The 22,688-nt window shown below is 34.2% G+C and overlaps 2 protein-coding genes across 2 annotated transcripts; one reads left to right on the top strand and one right to left on the bottom strand.

Moving 5' to 3' along the window:
- Window positions 1-8,598: 8,598 nt before the first annotated feature.
- On the top strand, window positions 8,599-13,098 carry LOC129881684 (GDSL esterase/lipase At4g28780-like). Its single transcript, XM_055955804.1, has 5 exons — window positions 8,599-8,889; window positions 9,229-9,356; window positions 9,637-9,879; window positions 12,333-12,585; window positions 12,690-13,098. The coding sequence occupies exons 1-5, from the start codon at window positions 8,643-8,645 to the stop codon at window positions 12,917-12,919; spliced, it is 1,101 nt and encodes a 366-aa protein (XP_055811779.1). The 5' UTR covers window positions 8,599-8,642; the 3' UTR covers window positions 12,920-13,098.
- Window positions 13,099-13,327: 229 nt separating this feature from the next.
- LOC129883604 (uncharacterized) lies at window positions 13,328-17,378 on the bottom strand. Its single transcript, XM_055958231.1, has 2 exons — window positions 17,319-17,378; window positions 13,328-13,639 (listed from the first exon to the last, which is right to left on the bottom strand). Exons 1-2 carry the CDS (start codon window positions 17,376-17,378, stop codon window positions 13,328-13,330), a joined length of 372 nt encoding a protein of 123 aa, XP_055814206.1.
- Window positions 17,379-22,688: the final 5,310 nt, after the last annotated feature.

Raw genomic sequence — 22,688 nt, 5'->3', positions numbered from 1 at the left:
GTATATGATACCTTATCGGTATCATGTAGGGTGAGTGCTGACGTCAGCGCGCAAATTTAAAAATAATTAAAGAAGGCACAAGGGTAATTAATTTGGCCGATTGGGTACTGTAAGGAATTATCTTTTTAAAAAATAAAAAATAATCATATTTTTGTTATTTTTACGTGAAATTAACCGACTAAAGTCCATCATTTCTTAAAAAGAAAAATTTAGAGATTTCGCACATTTTTATATGAATTTAACCGAGTAAAGTCTGATGGTTTTGTCTTAGAAAAATTTAGAATTTTCACGAATTTTTGCGGGAAAATAACCGACGAATCCGTCCATCAATTTTCGTAAAATAAAATAAAATAGTGTCCTCCAAGTTTTGTCCGTCAGCTTTTTGCCTATTTTTAGTAGCGATTTTTTTTTAAAGTTTATACTATTTCTAATTTATTTTTAAAGTCTGGTACAATAATTTGAGGTGTAATTTTGTTAATTTTTTAATATCCTTTTAGTGTTTAATGTGATTTTTTGTGTTGCATATATTAAGGATTCGATATGATTTTCTTGGTGTTTATAATTAAAAATAATCATAATTTTGTCAAATTTAACTAATAGAGTTTGATAAATATTTTGCCAAAAACGATTATGAACCTACTCTCAAGCAACTATTTTTGTCATTTTCTCTATCATTTAACTTGTCTCTATTTTTAATTTTTTTTTTTGCAAGTTTAATTATTTTGGGAAAATTTCAAATGTATGCCACTAAAGTTAAAAATTTACATCTAATTTAAATTAAAACTAACTGAAAAGCACATAAAAATTACTCTAATTTAAATCCTTTTCATGTGTGTTGATGTTCAATTTTGACCCCATATATATATCAGTTAAGGATTATGCTAGACTTTACGTCCAAGATTAGTGAAATTGCATGGGTTTCTCTTATACATCTTCTCAGATAGGGGTACTTAGTTCACCTCTTAGTTTTGGAAATAAATTGAAAAGGTTGGTACTCAGGTTAAGCTTAACACAAATTTTCACCCGCAGACAGATGGTTAGGCCAAACAAACTATTTAGACCTTGTAAGATTTATTGAGAACTTGTGTAATCGACTTTAAAGTTAAGTTGGATGATCACTTACCCCTTATTGAATTCACTTATAATAACAGTTATCATTATAGGGTGGTTTGATGTTGGTGAAATCACTTTAATAGGGCCTGAATCAATTCATGAGGTTATGGAAAAAGTTTAGCTTATTAAAGACAGGTAGATGACAACTCAAAGAAGATAGAAGTCATATGCAGATGTAAGGAGAACAAAGTCTAAATTTGCTATTTATGATCAAGTATATGTGAAAATTTCACATATGAAAAAGGTGACGAGGTAGGTAAGAAAGAAAAGCTCAGTCCCCATTATGTTGGTCTTTATAGGATCTTGAGGAGTTTTGGTGATGTGGTCTATGAGTTGGATTTACCTGTGGGATTATCGTCAGTGCATCCGATGTTTCATGTATCATTATTGAAGAAGTGCATTGATGATATGATCTCATCTGTATTCTTAGAGATTATTGGTGTGAATGATAGTCTTTCTTACATAGAGCTCCCAATTAAAATTTTTGACCATCAAATTCGTAAGTTGAGAAATAAGGAAGTTGCTTTAGTGAAAGTTCTTTAGAGGAATCAACAAGTTGAGGGAGCAACTTAGAAAGCAGAAGCAGATATAATGGTCAAATATCCCTCACCTCTTTTATTTCGGTTCAGTTCCCGCATGAGGTAATAATTCCTCCATAAACATCCTAATCATATTCATTTCTTTCAATTATTCTCATGCCTCAATATGTATGCATGTCCATGTAATTAGTTTAGTCTTCATGTTTTAATCTAGAGTCAGTCACCCTGTCACGCCCCGAGAGGATACCGTAGGCGTGACCGACACTCAGAGACCATTGTTGGCCCTCAAGCGAATCACTCGCTTTGATCACTCATTCAATTACTTAGTGAAAGACTCGATTCAATAGACAATTAACTCAAGTGAGCCTTTAGAAAACGTCATCATCAATAAATAAATAATCGATTAAAAATACTCAAAGTATAATGTAACTCAACGTCATAAACTCAATAATGAAATTATAGTTTTAAAACAGACTCTGAAAGAATCCTTCTACTCAATTCTACTCTGTCTATGAAGCCTCTAATTGACTCATAAGAAGGTGCTGAGACAAGTCCACGGCTATGTCAAAGAACTACTAAATAATAAAGGAATGACTGGAAAGAAAGGAGCTCATCCGAATGCAAAGAGGCCTCATCAAATATGAAAAAGTAGATCTTCAACGATACGCATGTTGATGATCTCTAATACCTGTGTCTGCATCATAAAATGATGCAGGCCAAATGACGTCAGTACATGGAATGTACGGGTATGTAAACTAGTTGGAAAGGAAAATAGCAAACAATACTCAACCCGCATACAACTCAACTCAAGGGACTCACTCTGAAATGACTCGGCTCAATAAAGCATGAAGTAAAATAATACAATGCTTTAAATAATATGAAGTAGAAGATGCAACTCAATATATAAAAAAATAATATTTTTCTATTGGGGAGTTTCTCTAACCAACAACATCACCTATGAGCTAGTGATGATACAACGCTTTAGAACTGTCGTTGATGCAGCCGTCCAATACCTTGCCAGAGTAAGAGATGCTCAAACTCACTGGATCCACAATCAATCGAGTCCATCATTTTGGGCTCATCCCATATCGGTGCTCAATACTACTCCCAAAATACTTTGTTATGCTCTTATAGTAAATAAAATACTCAATTTACTTATTTCGTCTTTTTTGGACTTTAGCTCAAAACTCAACTCATCTCTTCTCTTTAAAATAGGTATAATCTCAACTCAGTGAATGAATTTAAAATAAAATATAATTTAACTTTTCAACTTAATCTCAAAAAAGATGTTTTAATGTATTAATGCTCAACTCGTTGATACTTAAAAAATTCATGCTCAAAATAATAATTAAGAGACTTCGCAAACTTATGCTCAAAATAATAATTAAGAGACTTCTCAAACTCAACTTATGCTCAAACTGTTTCTCAATTAAAGATGAAATATTCATTCTTTAAACTCAAAATAATGCATAATTTAATTAATGCAAAATGTTCACAAATCATTCTTTAAAAAAAATACCATCAATGAATAAAATACAAATGAAATCTCAATTATGGTTCATGTGAATGCAAACACGAATCCATACTTTCAACAAGATTCAAATCAAGAAACTCATTAAGGAATATTATAATATGTATACAATAACACAATGAAATTCATATATAAAACTCAATAGGAATTATAAATAATTTAAGAACTCAATTCATGAAATTTCGAAACTCAACTAGAGTTTATGTGAGTAAAACCGTGAACATAAATCTCAAGAATTAAAGGTATAGGATCAATATTAATCTTGATGCATAATTATATAAAATTCAGTGAATGAAGAAATTACTCATTCGAAACTCAAGAGACTAGGTCTAAATCTCAACTCAACTATTCAACGATAGAATTTAGATGTAGGGCGCGTGGATGAACTCAATCCAATGCTATGATTAGCCTTACATACCTGAAAGATTGATATTACAATCAAAACTCAAAAAACAATAGCTTTCTTAGAGTAAATATTTGATCTTGGAACCTCGATGCTTGACCTCGAGAAAAGAAACTCTTTTATGAAGTTCTTAAAGTGGAAGAACTTGGGAAAACCTTGGGTGAAGGGCTTCTCTTTAATTCTTGAATATTTTGAATTGAAAGACTTAGTCTTCTTGATGAAGAAGAGGAACCCTAGGTTATTTTTTAGATAGTTTCTTGAGACTAGATTATTTGGATTGATGATTATGAGAGGAAAACAAGTTAGTGGAATGATATATTCCTTCGAAACACCCAAAAATGACTTAGAATAGGGTTAAAAATCTTTGAAAAGGACAAATTGACCCTAGAACGTGTCCAAAAAGTTGTTGGCAAAAAAGGTGTAGGAAACCTTCACGGAAGACTCTACGGTTTGTGAAAGTGTTTAAGACCTGTAAAGGGGTTTCGTACAAATACTCTGCTCGACGGGGCTTCACTAAAACGGACATAACATTTTACTTTGAATTCAAAATGAGGCAAACTTAGTGGCATTGGAAAAAGGCTCAAAGATATTTAACTTGATAGGTCATGGGCCACCTAATTCTTTATATTCTAGGAGATATGATCGTTTGAAGTTGATCTAAGTAAAATCTTTTACCAAAGCTCAATCAGTAAGGAAGCTTTCAACTCGACTTTGTGCTAGAGGATCGTTATGACCTTAATTCATCTCTAGATCTATTCTCATACTAAAGAATTAACCTACGCACATGCACACAATTATGAATCATTTGGTACAACCCCATACCCCTATGAAGGTGGCTCGGTCTTAGCTTAATTTTTTTGGGGGTGTGTAATTTTCAGTACTTAATTTTTAGTTCTAGGTTTACAGCTCTTTCCCTACTCTTTTCAGTATATTTAGACTCTGTTCGAGGACGAATATTCTAAAGGAAGAGATATTAAAATACCTCAGAAATCCTAAGCTGAGATCAGACCATACCCATTACAACCTAAGAAATTAGGTGGTTAAAAATCTATAGAAAATTGAATATTTTTAGACCCATCTACAGATAGTAGACGAGACTCGTGAATCAATTGCAGAGACTTGATTTTTAATTTGAGTTTTACAAACTTAAATCACGGGCCGTAGATCCGGTTGCGGACGGTGGATTGAACTTATGGAATGATGTATAAGAAAATTTAAGTATTGTTTCTACTACCTCACGTTTACGGACTTAGTCTATGATCCATAGATGGAATCACAAGCGTAGATTAAACTTCAGAGATTGGATAATTCGATGGATTCCACAAATTGGATCTACGAATTGTAGAAGAAACTATGAATCGTAGATACCCCTCGTGAACTATTTCGACAATTTTTCTTTCAAGATTATTTGTCTTTTCCCACTCTTTTAAATTCAAGAATATGACGTTTTAACCTATCCTAAATGGGATCAAGGGAACTTTAATTGACTAAAATCCACCCGTACGCATAACACTTAGAAATAATTAGACTGTATACTCTAAGTCCTCTCAAACAAAAAACAAGGGTTCTTCATCTTCATATTTTAGTTCAAGAATTTCATAAGGTAATTTCCTTCTAGATATGTTCGATTTCACCAATGGATATCTGTTCACCCATTGAGTCTCAAAGTAAATTCATTCTTCAGTTAATGATTCCTACAAAATTTAGGGTTTACGAAAAGCATGATTTTCATCATATTTTAGTTCTACCATCTATAATTCAGTACTTCTATATAGTTATTTTCATGAGCACTCAAAATAGGATAAATCCATGTCTTTCAACCTTGATAGTCAAATTGCATGCTTATTTCAAGTTGATAGAATTATCACAATCTGACTTACAGTCAGTTTTGTTTAGTTTCATATGCATGAGATGCTTTTAGATAAAGTGTCTATTATTTAAGTGTTAGTTTTTCAGTATCTATGAGTGAATTTTTACTCGTTAGTTGGGACTAAAACCTTTAGTAGAAATTCCTAAGTCACAGACCTATGAGCCATCATAGGTTTTAAAGGTCACCCCTCAGATAAGACTTATACCTTAGTCCTTTTTGGTCATCAGTTTAGTGAATCCACATTAGATAGAGTTTGTACCCTGGCAAGGTATAGAACGCCCTCCAAGCTAAGGTATATATTGGACTCTGTTTAGCTTAGATGGAGTATGCCGGTTAAGAGTATCTCCACAATTCAGTTTCAATCATTGCATGGACCTTGTACTTGGTTATTTCAATTCAGTACTTATCAGTTGCATGTTGATTTACTTGGTCATTGCATCATTTTATGTATTTCAGTTCCATGTTCAATTCAGCATCTCAGATTTATCATGCCAGTTTTCTATAATTATAATGCATCTCTCACATACTTAGTACATTCAAAATACTGACCGCATACTTTTCTGCGCTATATTGTTTCATAATATAGGTTCAGACGTTCAACATCTACCTTGTGGTTAGTACAATTTCCGATCAGCTTAACAACATGTGTTGGTGGGTCCTCATTGTTCTAGGACAACCTTTATATTTGTTTCAGTAATAATCTTTCAATTTCAAACAATTGGAGTTAGCTAGGAGTTTGTCCCCACAACTCGTCTTAGTAGAGGCTTTCAGACAGTCAGATAGTAGTTTCAGTTCATGTTTTATTCAGATGTTTCATTTAGTGTTTGGATTTAATAAACCTTTCGTATTCAACTTTCGCATTAGTTATTTTCCGTTGTTAATTATATAAATCTTGGTGTCATGCCAAATCATGGATTAGATTGGAAGCACTTGTGGTTCTAAGCACCGTGTTACAACTAGGGTGTAGTCCCAAATCGTGACAGATATCAACTTTTAACACGTAATTCATGTGATTTATATGGTTCGGATCAAATCACATGAAATTTGTTCGTTCGAATCTAGCCCAAATTTACGGAGTATAATATGATCATAGTAAACTTAATAGTACTTCTCAAAAATAGGTGGTTATAAGTCAAAGCCTAATACAATCGAACTAGGACTGACTCGAAGTATAGACACACTACAATAGGACCAATTTTAGCCTAATTTTTCATACTCCCAGATGGTAATCTTCATACTTTTCAAGAACTACAAGTACTTGAAAGCTCTAGAACTATTCTTTTTTCCCTTAATGTGGTGATTAAATGATTTCCTATAATAAGTATATAATATATACTTTTTTCGTTAGTAAGTACATCAATAAGAAAACCATATGTTTTAGAGATCCTCTCAGATAAGAAACCAAAATCAAATTAAAGTCCATAATCGAAAGAGTTCTTCAGACACATTTTCTCAAAAATATTTTCAATAACACGAAATCCTTTCCCATCCAAATATCATCAAAAGATCTTGTAAATATATCACAATATGTTGCACAAGTAAAATAGAAAATATAAAGATATATCAAAAAAAATTATAGTACAAGGTCTTCCCATTTCAGCTCGTAAGATACAGGTATTAAAAACTTGGATCTTAGTATGCTTCTTTCATGGAGTATATCGTGTTTGTTAATCATTAAAAGACATTAATTATCTTAAAACCAACATAATCCAAGGTCATGAGATCAAAATTCCAAAATTCAAGAGAAAATACGAAAAGATAGAATGGCGCTAGTAGAAAGTGATATATTTTTTAGAAGCATATATATGAAATATACTTTTCCTAACCATAATTAAGACCTTGTTTTAATTAATTGAATCTCAACTATCAATTTACTTTGATTTTCTCTTTAGGTTGGTGCTCAGGGTTCAAGTCAAGGTCACGTCTCGGATTTCAAGTCAAGATCGGGTCTCAAATATCTAATTGAGTTTGTGTCTCAGATCCTGAGTCACGGTGGGGTCTTTGGTCTAGAGTCCCTAGTCGAGGTCAGGGTGGTGTCTCAGATCCCGAGTCAGGATTGGATTTTGAGTTAGAATCTTAGGTCAGTCGCATGTCTTAGGTTCCAAGTCAGGATCAGGTCCCAAGTCTTGGGTAGGACCTCAGGTCCTAGGTCAAGGTCGGGTCTCAAGTTCCTGTTCAGGGTTGGGGTCGAGTCTAAGATCGGGGATGAACTTAGGTCACGGGTCTTGGGTTGGAATCTTGGGTCAGTTTTAGGCCTCAAGTCCCAGGTTAGGGTCAAGTCTCGAGATAGGAATGGATCTCGAATCTTGAGTTAGGGTTAGTTTTTTGGTTCCAAGTTAGGGTCGAGTCCAAGGTATCATGTCTTGAGTGTCGTATCGTGGGTATGGTCTCAGGTCTCGGGTCAAGGTTAGGTTGGGGTCAGGTCGGGTCCTAGATTGTGGTCGGGTTTTGGGTTTGTCTTAAATTGAGGTTGGACTGGGTGGGTGTTGGGTTAGGGATTGGATCCGAAGGCTTGAGCCTCGATGAATAGGGGAGGGTAGGATGAGATGGGATGGGAGGAAGGACCATTCAAAAATTGAGACAAGTTGGGTGGGTCATGACCTAGCCTCTTTTTAGCCATTTTAGTCTAGTTTATTTTAATCCAAGTAACTTTTGGTTGATTTTAGTCCAATTTATTTATTGACTCAATCCATTTTAATTTATCTAATTTTATCCCAACTTACCCATTTGACACCCCTAGATCCAAGTAAGAACTTGAAAACTAGAGACAATGAGAATAAAGAGCCGGATCCATCTTTTACAATATTCGTGCGTTAAAGTTATAGTCGTAGTTTTAATGCACAAATGGCAAAACAAATTTCAAGGGCGGTGGAGATTGATCAGTCACCTGCAGATAGACTTTAAATCCTTAGAGCTTTCTAGTTCTAGTATAGACATGAAATTATTCCAAACGCGTATAAAATTAAACTTAATTGTCAAAACTTGTTTTTTTGCACAGTTTGCCCCAGATTTTACTCTCATGCTTTTGGAAAGTCCCCTATTTATTATACTTCAACCAACAACGATAACAAATCCAATACTCCTCCTATATAAACAAATGTCTCATTATTTTACTCATTTACACTAAACATCTCACAAAACACACACAAGAAAGAGTTGCTCAAATAGTAGTTTAAATTTTTCCTGATGGCTAATCCAGGTTTTGCTACCACCTTAGCTATTTGTCTGGCTGTGGTCACTGCAACTTTTGTTACTTATTCTGAGGGTGCACCTCGTGCTTTTTTTGTGTTTGGAGACTCACTTGTTGACAATGGCAACAACAACTACTTGGCAACCACTGCCCGAGCTGATTCTCCACCTTATGGCATTGATTATCCAACTCATAGTCCTACTGGCCGTTTCTCCAATGGCTTAAACCTTCCTGATCTTATAAGTGAGTTTCAGAGTTCATATTTTTTCTTCTTAATTTGTATTTCCCGTGACATTATTATCTTTAAAATGAAGAAACTCGCTATTAATAAATCTGAGGTATGTATATTCATTTATGGGTTGGCTCTAGTATCTACTTGAATCAATAAATTAGTGTCATCTATTTAATTAATTTAAGTCCTGCATGTTTAATCTCATAATTCTTTTTTTAAAAAAGGGGCGTTGTACCACGAAAATTAAGATCCAATAAGTGGAAGAATGATAAATTTAAGTTATTTTCAATACGTTAAAAATATTTGTTTGACCCTTTCTAATTATTTATTATGAAAATGTGCATGAACAGGCGAAAAACTTGGCGCTGAGCCAACATTACCGTACTTGGACCCTGCGCTTAAAGGAGACAAGTTGCTAGTTGGAGCAAATTTTGCTTCTGCTGGAATTGGAATCCTTAACGACACTGGGATACAGTTTGTAAGTCAAAATATTCTACATATTATTTTTCAAGTTTTTTTTTTCTTTGTTTTGAGGGAAGCAATACTATGGAGTAGCAAAATTGATCCTCTATCATAAGTCAAGGGGAGCCTCTAGGATCAATAAATGGTAATGTAAGTTGTAACTTGTTTAATTAGTATGGTTGGCACACTTTTTAGGAGGTTTAATCTTAAATTCCTTGTCGATAAACAAACTAAACGAGAGAGTATATGTTTACTTTTTATTTGCTGGTTGATTAAAAGTAAATCTTATTATGTAGGTGAATATAATAAGAATCCACGATCAACTAGACTTGTTCCAACAATACCAGCAGCGGGTGAGTGGTGTTATAGGGGCCGAACAAACAAAGCGGCTAGTGAATGATGCGCTTGTCCTAATTACTCTGGGTGGCAATGACTATGTCAACAACTACTTCCTAACACCAATTTCCCCCAGACAAATTCAGTATAACATCCAGGATTACTCTCGTGTCGTTATTACCGAGTACCGCAACATTTTGACGGTAATCAATTCATCTCTATGTTTACTTCATCAATATTCATTTGCCACAATATTTAACGACTAATAATTAATAAAATGACAATTTTATAATATTATTCTTTGAAAATAATAAATTGTAAAAAATTATTTAATTATACAAATATTCCTACCATATTTATTAATTGTTCTTATAGTTTGAAAATAATTACATATTATCTCATTAATGAATAATTTCATAAGAGATTTCAAAGTCAAATATACCTAGATACATGTATTTTTACTACGAGATACATTAAAATAAGGAGAGAGGAGCGAGCGAGATAGAAGGGAAGTGAGTGAAATCCCAAAATACATGTGAATCACACTAGATACATGTATATATGATATATCTATCTTGGATACCAGATACATGGAGAGAGGCTAGCGATAGAGGAGAGTGGTGAGCGAGAGAGTCAGATACATGAGAATCCACTTGGATACAGTGTATCTAGAATAAATTACACCTAATTTTGAACTTATGTGCCCGAGGTACATGTATCTGGACGCGCCAATACATGTATCCGAAGTCTAAAATTTGGTAAGATACGTAATACTGCAAACTAACGCATATTTAAGTAATTAATTAACTTCTAAACTAGTGGGATTTATGTAAGGTAGCTCTGATAAATTCAATAGTTGTGAGAAATGCATTGTTAAATGACTTTAGTTAATAATAAGTTTAATTAGGAATCATGATTTGAAATCGATATGGAATCAAATTTATTTGAAATCGATAGAAATCATGATTTGAAGTTGAAATTTCGTTTGAACATGCAATTTGAATTTTTTAATTTGTCTTTTTTCTCATAAACATGAAAAATCAAAAATTACAAAAACTATCAAAATTTTCCCAATTCTTATATAATTTTACAAAATGAAAAATCACAATTCATAAACAAGATACGAAATAACCTAAGGCGCCTCATTGATAAATTATATATCTTCGTGTTCATTTTATAAATAAATGTTTGTTGTTACAAACTTTTGAATACACATAATTTTATAAAGATCCATCAGTCAACATTAATAGTAACTAATTATTCTCTAATATAATTCTTTCACATAGTATGGACAATCTCTTCACGTCGAGCATGCATCTTTTTTTTTTTTGTAAAATATAAAATATGGGTCAAGTTTTACATTTTTAAATTTTTAAAAAATAATCTCACGATTAAAATCCCAATAATCATGTCTTTTTTATAGAATTTGAAATTTCAAATCATGATGCTAAATCACATATTCAAATGCTGATTTGAATAGCGCATGTCCAAAAGCAAGTTGAGTGATAAACTATTTCTTGATTTTCTAAACTAAAAAAGTTAAAGTTGACATGTATTTTTAATATAGTAAACAAGTAAAAATGAATGGAAGGAATATAATATGTTGAGTTTAAAATCTAAAAATGGATATATTTATATAATTGGATGGACATTTAAAAAGTAATTATAGATGACTTTATTTAATAACATTGATGGGCAACCTAAAACAAATGGCAAGTCACTTGATATAATAGATTAACTTACCCTGATTGGGGTAAAAACAATAATTACATTATCGATGTATATGACTTTTATCTCATTTGGTCGAACTTATAAATTCTATTTATCTTGAAAAGTATCTTCTTTTTTTTTCTTTATTAAAAGTGCTTCTGAAAAACACTTTTTGGAGAGTTGTAATTATATTTAACTAAGGAATTTGAAAAATATTTTGTCAATACTATAGCATAAATTAGAGCGTGTATATTTGGGCTTGATCGAGATTTCAGAAGTGTTAAAAGGAAATAAAAATTACTTATTAAAATTATAGAAATTTGTGACCAAACACTAAAACTCTCTAAACTATACATTTTGAAAATAAAATAAAAAACTTTGGCTTTCCAAAAACCTTGAGCAAACAAGCTATTAAATACTACATGTCAATAAATTATATTATTATTAACACGTAATATAGGTTAGTTATGATGATCCTTTTTGTTGGGTTATCAATTAGTAAGTACTTTAATACGCCCATTGTTAAGAGAGTAGAATTACTTAGTTGTGAAGAAACGGGCATTTAATTGTTTTCCCTAAGTTGGAAGTCCATCTTGCCCTTTTTCCTTTGTAGCGTAAAAAAGATAAGAGTACATTACTTCAAAAATGATTTTTGGTGGTAAATTAACGTTTATAGCCTAATTGCTGCTAAATATGTATTTATAAAGCCAATTAACATTATTTATAAATGTCTTTAAAATCTATAACAACATTGGATTTAATGACAATTAACTAATATCGGCAAAAACTTTATCACTCTTTGTTAATGCATATATTTATTGACGCTAAAAGTTATTTTTGTTATAGTGGTAACGAACAAGAGTTCCAATATAATGTGGTCTCTTTTTTTACCTAAAAAATTATAATCAAGTATATAATTAGATGGTAAAGCTATAATTATGTACAGAGACTACATGATCTTGGAGCTAGAAGAGTCCTAGTGACAGGAACTGGACCACTTGGCTGTGTCCCAGCAGAGCTAGCCATGTGGAGCTCAAATGGGGAATGTGCTAAGGAACTTCAACAAGCTGCAAAAATTTTCAACTCTCTCCTTGTCCAAATGACTAAACGTCTCAACCAACAACTGTCCTCTGATATCTTTGTTGCTGTCAATGCCATGGAAATGCAGAACGACTTCTTCACCAAGCCCAAAGAATTTGGTACCCTATGCGTGCTTTTTTACTACCCTATTTCAAAAATTGATTTTTACTTTTACTTGTCAGTATGATAATGTTATATAAGTAAAGTGACTAATATTGAACAGGTTTTGTTACATCAAAGATAGCATGTTGTGGACAAGGACCTTACAACGGACTTGGACTATGCACAACTGCATCAAATCTATGCACCAACAGAGATGAATATGCGTTTTGGGATGCTTTCCATCCAACAGAAAAGGCGAACAAGATCATTGTTAAAACTATTCTTACTGGTTCTGACAAGTACATCACACCTATGAATTTAAGCACCATTATGGCCATCGATTCTCTCTAGAACTACAACTACTTCAACAATTTGGTATCAATACTCTTACGGGCCCAAAAGTCTAGTTGATATCAATCAAATATGTGCCTTGTTCTTCCGGGTTCATTTGTTTTTCTGTATGATAAGCGCAATAAAGTGAGATATTTTAGAATTAAGTTTGTTGAATTCTATTTGGTCGAAGACATAAATATAGCCTGGCATAAATTTATACTTTCAATTAAATAGAGTAGAAATTTAATTTGAACCTTAGATCTGGGTATCCCATCTTATCCCATCTAACTTGAGAATTTTAATTAAGGATGACAAAAGAGTTCTAAAATTAAGAAAAAATGACTAAAGTCTTAATTATTGAGTAGATATGACAATTTTAAGATTAATTCTAATGACACAAATTTTAAAACCCTCAAGTTTTATTATTTACAAAAAAACTCTTATATTTTCCATCCCACCCCTCCCCCTACCCCCTACACCATCCCACTCTACCCTTCTGCCGCCGCCATCCCTTGCCCTTCTGTTGCTGTCACCACCTTCACCACCACCAATTCTTCCCTTTATTCCTTTATCATCACCACTTTCTCCTCTTTTACCACCAGCACTTCCTCTTTTTCTTCCTCCTCCACTACCACTGTTGCCACCTTCTTCTCCTGCACCGTCGCCTCCACAACAACCACCACCTCCACCTTTAATGTTACCACCAAAATCATCATCTTCTTTGAATCCATAACAACCCTCTCATTCACCTCACAACTGCTGGAGTTGTTGTAACAAGTAAGTCATCTGTTGCAACAGATGACGATATGTGTTGCAATACATGACGCCATATGTTGCAATAGATGACGACATCCGTTGCAATAAATATGAATCTTCTCCTATCTGTTGCAACAAATAGGACATTTGTTGCAACATTTAGGACATATGTTACAACCAATATCTATACATCTCTTAGAACATATTGTTACCCTATTGTAACATACTGATAACATGTTATAAAAATAAGGACCAAAAAGAAGAAAAAAAAGTGTGATAAGGAATAATGAACGTCGGTGGCTACGATGACAACAACAAATACTATAGAAGAAAAAAAAAGAAGAAGACAGAGGAAGAAGAAGAAGAAGAAGTAGTAGTAGTAGAAGAAGAAGAAGAAGAAGAAGAAGAAGAAGAAGAAGAAGAAGAGGACGAAGAGGAGGAGGAGGAAGAGGAGGAGGAGGAGGAGGAGGAGGACAAAGAGGAAGAAGAAGAAGATGATGATGATGAGGAGGAGGGAGGAGGAGGAGGAGGAAGAGGAAGAAGAAGAGGAAGAAGAAGAAGAAGGAGAAGAAGAAGGAGAAGGAGGAGAAAAAGAAGAAGAAGAAGAAGGAGAAGGAGAAGGAGAAGGAGAAGAAGATAAGGGAGAGAGAAATCTGAAAAGAGAAAAATAGAGAGAGAAAGGAAGATTACGATACCCCCAAAGTTTTTAATTACACTAATCAAATCTACTTTTCATTTAATCCCATTTGACTAAGTCAAAGTCATCAATATTAAAAACATGACTTAAAAGACACTTTTTGTTAAATCTTCACATTTAACTTGAAATTATTTTATCCCACCTCCTGGCGATAAATAAATACAACAGACGCACGAATTCCAGATCACATATCTCACATAACTTTAGATAATATAAACACTATGATTTAGATATAAATTATCTCTTGAAGACGCTCCAAAATTTGTCCAAGTCTATGTACTCCAGGCTATGGACTTCTACTACAACCTCACTGATTTCTTTCAATGAAAGACTTGTGTGGGCAAGTTAATATTTCTGGAATGTGAAAGTGTGAAATCATCACAGAAAACTATTCGTTTTATCCACATCATCTGCAACTGAAGTTGCAAATGTGAAGGAGCTTTTTTCTCCGAAAAATAAATATTTTAGTTTCCAATATTCCCTCCAATTTCATTTACCCTGAATAATTCCCCCGCTCTCCCAAATCATTCCTTCATATATTTAAATCCAGATCAAAAGCTGTGAAGATATCGATTTGAAGACTCCTTCTGTTAGACTCTCAGCTTGATGGTTCGAGTGGCTCGGAATTGGTTATAGTATATGATAAACCTAGCTAAGGTCCAATGAAATTAGTCAACATAAAGTTCAATTGAGGAAGACCTTGACATTGTCGTGGCTAAGCATGCAAGGCAAGGTGTGGCTAAGTCATGACAAGGACTGGACAAAGCTAAGACAAGGCAAGACTGTGATAATAGCAAGATTGTGTCTAAATAAGTTCGAGAGCGAAGTGTAGGGCAAGGGAAAATGGCTCAAGAGACTAGACCACAATGGCTAGCTGTGCGGGGTAGGACGTCGGCACAACACAAGCACATAGATACGCACAAAGTTGGGTAGCCATGAGCAAAATTGGGTACCAGATTTGAAGGCTTCCTGCATATGCCTCGCACATGCGTCACCAGTTGGGTAGTTGGACTATTGTTAGCCACTTATGGCTTGTCAATATTTTAGACAAGGCTTGTATTTTCGAATTTGAATTTGGCCTATCAGTTGGAGATGTCTACTGACTTAGTTATACATGTGCCTGGCATGTGATTAGGTGTTTTGGCCTATTTATTGGCACAAATATACCAGTCTCAGGAAGAGAAGGCTAAGGTCAAATTTTGTAAAGCTGAAATATCTGTGTGCTTCTTTATGGAATGAGGTACAAAGTTGGGACTTGTTTCTGTACGTGCTTGTGTTGTTTTGATTTTGTAGGCATTGGCTAAGTGTAAAACTAGATTGAGAGGGGAAAATGATTGAATTTAAGCGCGTTAGATTGTCGAAGTGGGTTGGATCGTGTTGGGTTGACTCTCTTACAATTGGTATTAGAGCAAAGGGTTTAGAAACTAAAAGTGACTGGCAAAAACAATTACAATGAGCTACATGATAAGGTTGCATGATTGGGGACAAGTTGAGTCTGGCAGACGATGATGAAGACGTGGTTGATGTTCTAACTCAAATTCAGGACATCAATACAATGATGCAAATTTATCGTGGGACTGTTGATGGCCAATTAGCCAAATTATAGGATTTTTGCGAGTCATTGGGTACACAAGTTGAGGGGCTTAAGAAGGAAAACGAAGATCCAAAGATGGAGGTGACAATACTTTGTCTAGCTATTGCAAATCTACCCAGGGGAGGCGAAGAACATGTCAAGATAAAAATTCATGAACCAAAACCATTTTATGGACCATAGACCGTCTGTAAAAGGACCTCTGAGAACTAGGGAAGGAACTGACTTGATGGGAGGTTCTACGGACCGTGGTGGTTTCTACTGACCATAAGAGGGTCCATAGACCACACCACTAGATTGAGAGCCTAAGGAACCTTGATGAGAGGTTATATGGCCAGTGTAAATCTCTACGAGCCGTAGACCCCATCATAAAAAGGGAGATTCAGTGATTTTCTTAAGGTTCCTTCCACGAGGTCTTTTATGGCCCATATAGTGTTCCACAGATCGTAGAAGGTATTTGTGGAACTTGTGCGACAGTTAATTCTAAGGGGCTATTTCAAAAATTTCCCTCTCTTTTTATATTGAAGCAAAGGTGTTTTTGGGTTATTTTCCAATACCTCTAACCACCGAAACCCCCCAAATTTTCCTCATTCTCTCAAACACTCTTCCAAATAAAAATCTTCTCTCTATGAATTTTCCCAAGGTTTCTTCTCCAAGTCAAGGTTAGGGTTCCAAGTTCAAGACCTTCAATCTCCCTTGATTTTAGGATCTTGATATCCAGGTATGTGGAAATTCACCAATGAATTCCTTTCATCCATTAGATCCCAAACGATCTCCAACATGCAAGTTCAATTTCACCCAATTCAATGAGGGTTTCATGTCAATTTTGCATGGGTCCTTTCTACTTTGATTTAAGTGATACTATTCTACATTATTATTCACGAATTTACTAAGATATATGATTTTCAATTGATTTCACATGGACCCATGCATTATGCCTATGATTTATGATCTTGAAGTTTATGAAGGATTTACAAATATTGTATGAAAGCTATGAATGATGTTTCGAGTATGTTTTCAAGTATGTATCAATGAATTGTCAAAGGTTTTATCACAATTTGAATAAAATCATAATTTATATGCTTAGAAAGGCAAGTATTTATATAAATAATGTTATGAAATATGATTTAAGGAGCGACTTTTATATGGTTTATGAATGTAGATTGGTATATGTTTATTGCCTTTCCTAGTGTTATGGTATGATATTTTTATCTATTACGTCGGGATTTGACTTAGCACCGAGAGGGCTTGAGGTAAAAGTTTGGTAAGAGAGTTTCTAGTAGCAACGTCTTGTCCCAAACTACATGCCACCGTAGGTTGTCTAATGTGACTTAGCTAGTCGATCCATAAATAGATCATGATATGAATAATACAGAGTCTAGCTTGGCAAATAGCCTCTCATTTTTCAGTGTAGGAGTTACACTGAACTCCATATTAGCTCACATGATTTGAGTGTCGGCTATGGTCCATATATCACGAAATGACTAGATTTTTTACAAGCTCTTAAATGGTGTTTTATGATGAATTGACCTTATCTCATGATTTTATGTTTTTTTTCATGCTTCTCAAGTTAACTGGTTATGCATCACATGTTAATACTTATTATGTATTTTTATTAATGTTATGCATATTTTTCACATACTTAGTATATTCCATGTACTAATATATACTTTTGTCTATATTATTTTATAATATAGATCGCGACGCTTCTACTCATCCCCATAGCTAGATTGGGATCCCACTCAGAGTGCTACTTTGGTGAGTCCTCATGATTCAAGGGCAAACCTGCTATGTCTTTCTTTTATGTTCAGACTTGTGTACTTCTTTATATTCGGTGAGCTAGAGATTTTTTCTATGTCCCGTCTAAGTTTCGTAGAGCCATTATTTGTTTTGACTGGTATAATTGAATTCTTTTTTTTTTGAGATTTCTATGTTGAGATTATCTTCTGTAGTTATGTCTACTCTTGATTTTTTATTGTCTATATCATGCTAAGTATGCTAAGAAGCTTGGTTGGAGTTGCTCGGAATTCTAATCAGTGTGTCACGCCTAGATTTTAGATTGGATTGTGACACAAAGGCAAGGTAAAAATAGATGTTGTTTCATCTAATCAAGGCAAGGAAACTGGTGAAAAGGTTTGTGGACTTAACAAAAACTTGGCCATCAGGCAAGGAACTATCCAAAACAGGGAAAGATAAATGTTCTCCTAGCCGAAGAGGAGAAATAGACAAAGGGAAAGGGCAAGAAATTATTGCATATGTCAATCCATTGCATTTGCTAAACACTATATCTAGTGTTAATGTGATGGACATAGAAGAAGAAAATTTCACTAGGGATGTTGTCTATGTAACTGCTGCTGAGACGATGGATGATTTATCAGGTACCTATGACACTTTGATGTACATTGACATGAAAATCTGAGACAAAAATGTGAACACAATGATAGACAATGGTACTACTCATATTTTATTTCTTCAAAGATTGTTAAGGAGTACTGACTGAAGGTGAAAATTTATGCAACAAAAATAAAAGCTATCAATTCTGTTGTATAGCCAGGCTATAGCATGGAATTAGATGTGCCTTTTAAAATGGGCACTGGTACCACTTGATGATTTCAACCTACTACTGGGAATCAATTTTATAAGGAAGTTTAAGGTTGCTCCTATTTCTCATTTGGACAGTTTGGTGTTAATGGGAGAGAAAGACCCTAGATTTATAAAGGCAATCCACCCTTTTGATGAGGGAATTAACAAAAACACTGAAATTGTTGCACTGTTGTCGGCTATGGCTTTTGAGAAGGGCTTAAATCAGCATAAATCTGCTTATCGTGCTACTTTGGTCAAAGTGAAGTCAGATGTGCAGATTAAAGTTCCTTATAATGTAGCAAAGTTGCTGGCTGAGTACAAGGATGTGATGCCTTCAGAATTTCCTAAAACATTGCCTCTAAGGAGGGAAATTGATCAGAGGATTGAACTGATTACTGGATCAATGCCCTCGGAATGACCTTCTTATTACATGTCTCTATTGGAGTTGATTGAACTTTGCAAGCAATTATCTGAGTTGCTTGATGTGGAATGATTTAGCCTTCGAAGGCTTCATTTGGTACATCTATCCTGTTTTAGAAGAAACAAGACTGATGTGTTAGGATGTGTGTTGACTACAGGGCATTGAACAAGGTGACTGTGAAGAACAAATATCATGTGCTAAATCAAGACTTGCTGGATAGCTTGGCTAAGGGTAGTTTCTTTTCTAAATTAGATTTAAGTCCTGGCTATTGAAAAGTTCGCATAGCCAAGAGGGATGCCCAAGACCACTTGTATCACTAAATATGGTAGCTATGAATTTCTTTGTAATGACCTCCAAGGTTATTTTTGTGCATTTACGTATTTTTACAACTTTACCCCTTCACGTAGCTTCTTTATAGATCTTATGTGATATTGGGATCAGTGGCATGCTTTCCAAGGTGTCCGATTGATTTTTGAGGTGGTTTGTCATTTTAAGGCTTAAGTCTTGAAAGATTTGACTTTAGTCAACATCTAGAGATTAGAGAATCATATGAGAATTCTGACAGTTCCATCAACTCTAGAAGGTCCATTTTGGTCTAGAAAGAAGGTTGGTTTGAGTTTTGGAGTCTTCGTTTTGAGTTTATGTGATTTGTTGTTTTAACTTTAAACTTTTAGCTAAGTTTGACTTCGGTCAACATTTTGAGTAAACGCACTTTGATGAAAATTTTGTCAGTGTAGTTAGCTCTGAAATATCGAGTTTGGTCTAGAACGATCTTTGGTTCGATTCTTGAGGTGCTCAAAATGATTTTAGGCCGTTTATGCATTTTAAATATTTTCTTTGAAAAGTGTTGACTTTGGTCAACATTTTGACGAGATGACCTCCGTTGGAAATCAGTTAATTTCGTTGAGTCTGAAATGCTGATTTCAGTTAGGTAGCATAGTCTGTTTGCTTTCACGGGTTTTTGAATGAATTTCAAATCCCTGTCGGAGGAAATCCCATTTCCCAAAGCCCGTGAATTAAAAAGCCCGTGAGTTCCAACAGTCTAAGTCCCATTTTGAGACTTAGAAAAATTAAGATTTTAAGAGCAATTTTTGGTCTTTTTCAATAATTCTTATTGCATTGTGTCGAAAATTCTTGCGGGGACATTCTGGGACCCTTTCTGATCCTAAAACCCTTTTTAAGTTTTGCATAAATTCATTTTTTTTCTTGCATTTTTGACTATTCTGGGACTTAAAATAGGTGGGGTTATTTTGATCTCTTTCGATGCCTGGAATGTACCCATTTTTGGGGCACAAGTTCCTTGAGCTATTTGAGACCTTGTGACAAAGTTGGTTTTTCAATTTCATGCGCGGGTCCCAATCAAATTTTGACCCAATTTTGGTTTTGTTTTTAATTATAGTAATATGTTTATCGTTGTCTTTGTTTTGACATATTGTTCGTTAATTTGATAGAGTGGCATTGTTCAAAGGCAGTCCAAAAATGAAAAGCTCTTATTTAGCGGTTCTTGTGCAATTTTGGCCTTGAGGTAGGTTATGTCTTACTCTTGTTAGACTTGGCTTGGTTAGAATTGGTATATTTTGAGTATAGCGTGTGATTAGGGTGTTGATTTAGGTGTTGATATCCTATTGTCGATGATCATTGTTAGCGACTAGTTCAGGTCTTAGCCGCTAGAGCCTTAGTCTATGTCACGCCCCGAGAGGGTACCCTAGGCGTGGCCGACACTCAGAAACCAACTCTGGATTCCGAGAGAACCACTTGGTCTCATTACTCATTTGTTCATCAGTGGAAGACTTAAGAATACTAATGTGGGCTTGTCATCATCAACATCAAAGGAAAAATAGATAATTCTTAGAAGAAGTAGTTTCTAAGGAGAACTACTCTGATTACATCATCAAACTCTGTCTTTCAAGCCTCTAATATTCTTAGATGGTGCCAATGACATGTCCATGGCTACCTTAAAAGAAACATGATACTCAAAAGTAATAAAAGGATAGAGAGTTCCTCCGAATACAAGAAGGACTCACCAAATAGCCAAAAAATAATGATCTTCAATGATGCGCCTATTGAGGATCTCTAACACCTGTATCTGCATCATAAAACGATGCAGGTCGAATGACGTTAGTACGTGGAATGTACGAGTATGTAAAATGGCAGGATGGTAAGGACATATATCAAGAAATTCCTCTTAGAAAAACTCAGCTCTGAACTCAACATTAATATGTAATGCAAATTTAAAATAACAATAAGAAATGCTTACTCAGTTGGGAGTTTCTCTAACCGACAACCATCACTTATGAGCTAGCGATGATACAACAAAGCGATGTCGTTGCCACATCCATCCAATACCTTGCCAGGGTAAAGGACATCACCATCTTGGATCCACTCATCAAAGTCCTCTTTTTGGAACTTAAGAGGCATAGCCTCCATCCTACGCTGGCTATGTAGTTCTGGAGTTTGAGTCAATTAAACTCTTACCCAACTCGGTGCTCAATACTACTCCCAAAATATGTGCTCATATTAATCTCATCATCTAGTCTCGTTGGACTTTAATTTAAATTATCAAATTCATCTCATTACCTCTTCATCAATCATTATACTTCAAAAACATCATTTATATCTCATCAAAACATCTTATTCAAAACATCATTTACTCAAATTCATTTAAACTCAACTCTTTTGCTCTTTCAAAACTCAATAAAAATACATATATAGTATTAATTCATATCACTCTTTTTATCAATGAAAATATTAAAAAGCCAACATCTTTACTCAAAACATGTGTAAAAATATTCATGAATATCAAATCAATTAGGATTCATGGAAAAGTAGCCATGAACAATAATTCCAATAATATGAGAGATAACAATAATAATATTAATACATAAATATATCTAACTCAATAGAAGAAAAATTAATTCATTTAGAATTCAAGATTTGGATAAAACTCAACTATAACTCAATTATAATGAATTTAAATATTGGGCGCATGGACGAACTCAATCCTATGCTATGAAAGCCTTACATACCTTAAATCCAAAGCTTTACTCCGAATTGGAACACTCTTGGACCCCTAGCCTTTTCTTCTCGCCGGAGCGTTTTGTGTACTACCCGGAGTATAAAAATCACCGGAGTAGTATTTTTATACTACTAAAACTAAAACTAAAACTATATTTGAGAATGAGTAAAGAAGTATATAGAGAGAAGAGTTGCTTAAGAAAGCTTGATAAATAAAATGAGGAAATAAGGTGGGTATTTATAGGTGGGAAAGAGGAGCCAAACAATAAATAAAATAATTATAAACAAAAATTTGAAAATTTAATGGAATATATTGATGTTATGGATGATGTCAAATGGAGGGCAATTGGTATCATTAGTGATGTCAAATGTATCTAGATCTTTCTATGGTAGGTGATATGAACTCTCGTTTAACAGAATATTCATTTTCGAAGCTGCGTTTGAACAAGATAAATTCTTTATTAGGATTTGGTGTATTCATAAGAGTTGTAGATATAGAAGTCTAGTTTCATGTCGTTCAAGAATCAGCCAATTTGAATTAACCTACAGTGAGATATGAATTTTCTTCTACAAATATTCTATTCTGTCATAGCACTATGTCTTGCAAATATTAATTTATTTGATCTACTTACACTTCGAATCTTAAGATATGGTCTGTATGGAAGTTGTAGGTAATGACGTTGTGGTTACTCAGAAATTTGAATCACCTAATTTGGACAATCAT

This window comes from Solanum dulcamara, chromosome 3 (genome assembly GCF_947179165.1).
Source record: "Solanum dulcamara chromosome 3, daSolDulc1.2, whole genome shotgun sequence".
Taxonomy (NCBI): domain Eukaryota; kingdom Viridiplantae; phylum Streptophyta; class Magnoliopsida; order Solanales; family Solanaceae; genus Solanum; species Solanum dulcamara.
This window is presented reverse-complemented; position numbering and strand designations above follow the sequence as displayed.

Excerpts from the sequence above, each read along its gene's own strand:
- LOC129883604 (XM_055958231.1), bottom strand. The coding sequence starts at position 17,378 with ATGGAGTTCAGTGTAACTCCTACACTGAAAAATGAGAGGCTATTTGCC. Across the intron at positions 13,640-17,318 it reads TATTTGCCAAGCTAGACTCT|GGTTGTTATGGATTCAAAGA; the intron begins GTATTATTCATA and ends GGTGAATGAGAG.
- LOC129881684 (XM_055955804.1), top strand. The coding sequence starts at position 8,643 with ATGGCTAATCCAGGTTTTGCTACCACCTTAGCTATTTGTCTGGCTGTG. Across the intron at positions 9,880-12,332 it reads AGTACCGCAACATTTTGACG|AGACTACATGATCTTGGAGC; the intron begins GTAATCAATTCA and ends AATTATGTACAG. Across the intron at positions 12,586-12,689 it reads CACCAAGCCCAAAGAATTTG|GTTTTGTTACATCAAAGATA; the intron begins GTACCCTATGCG and ends AATATTGAACAG.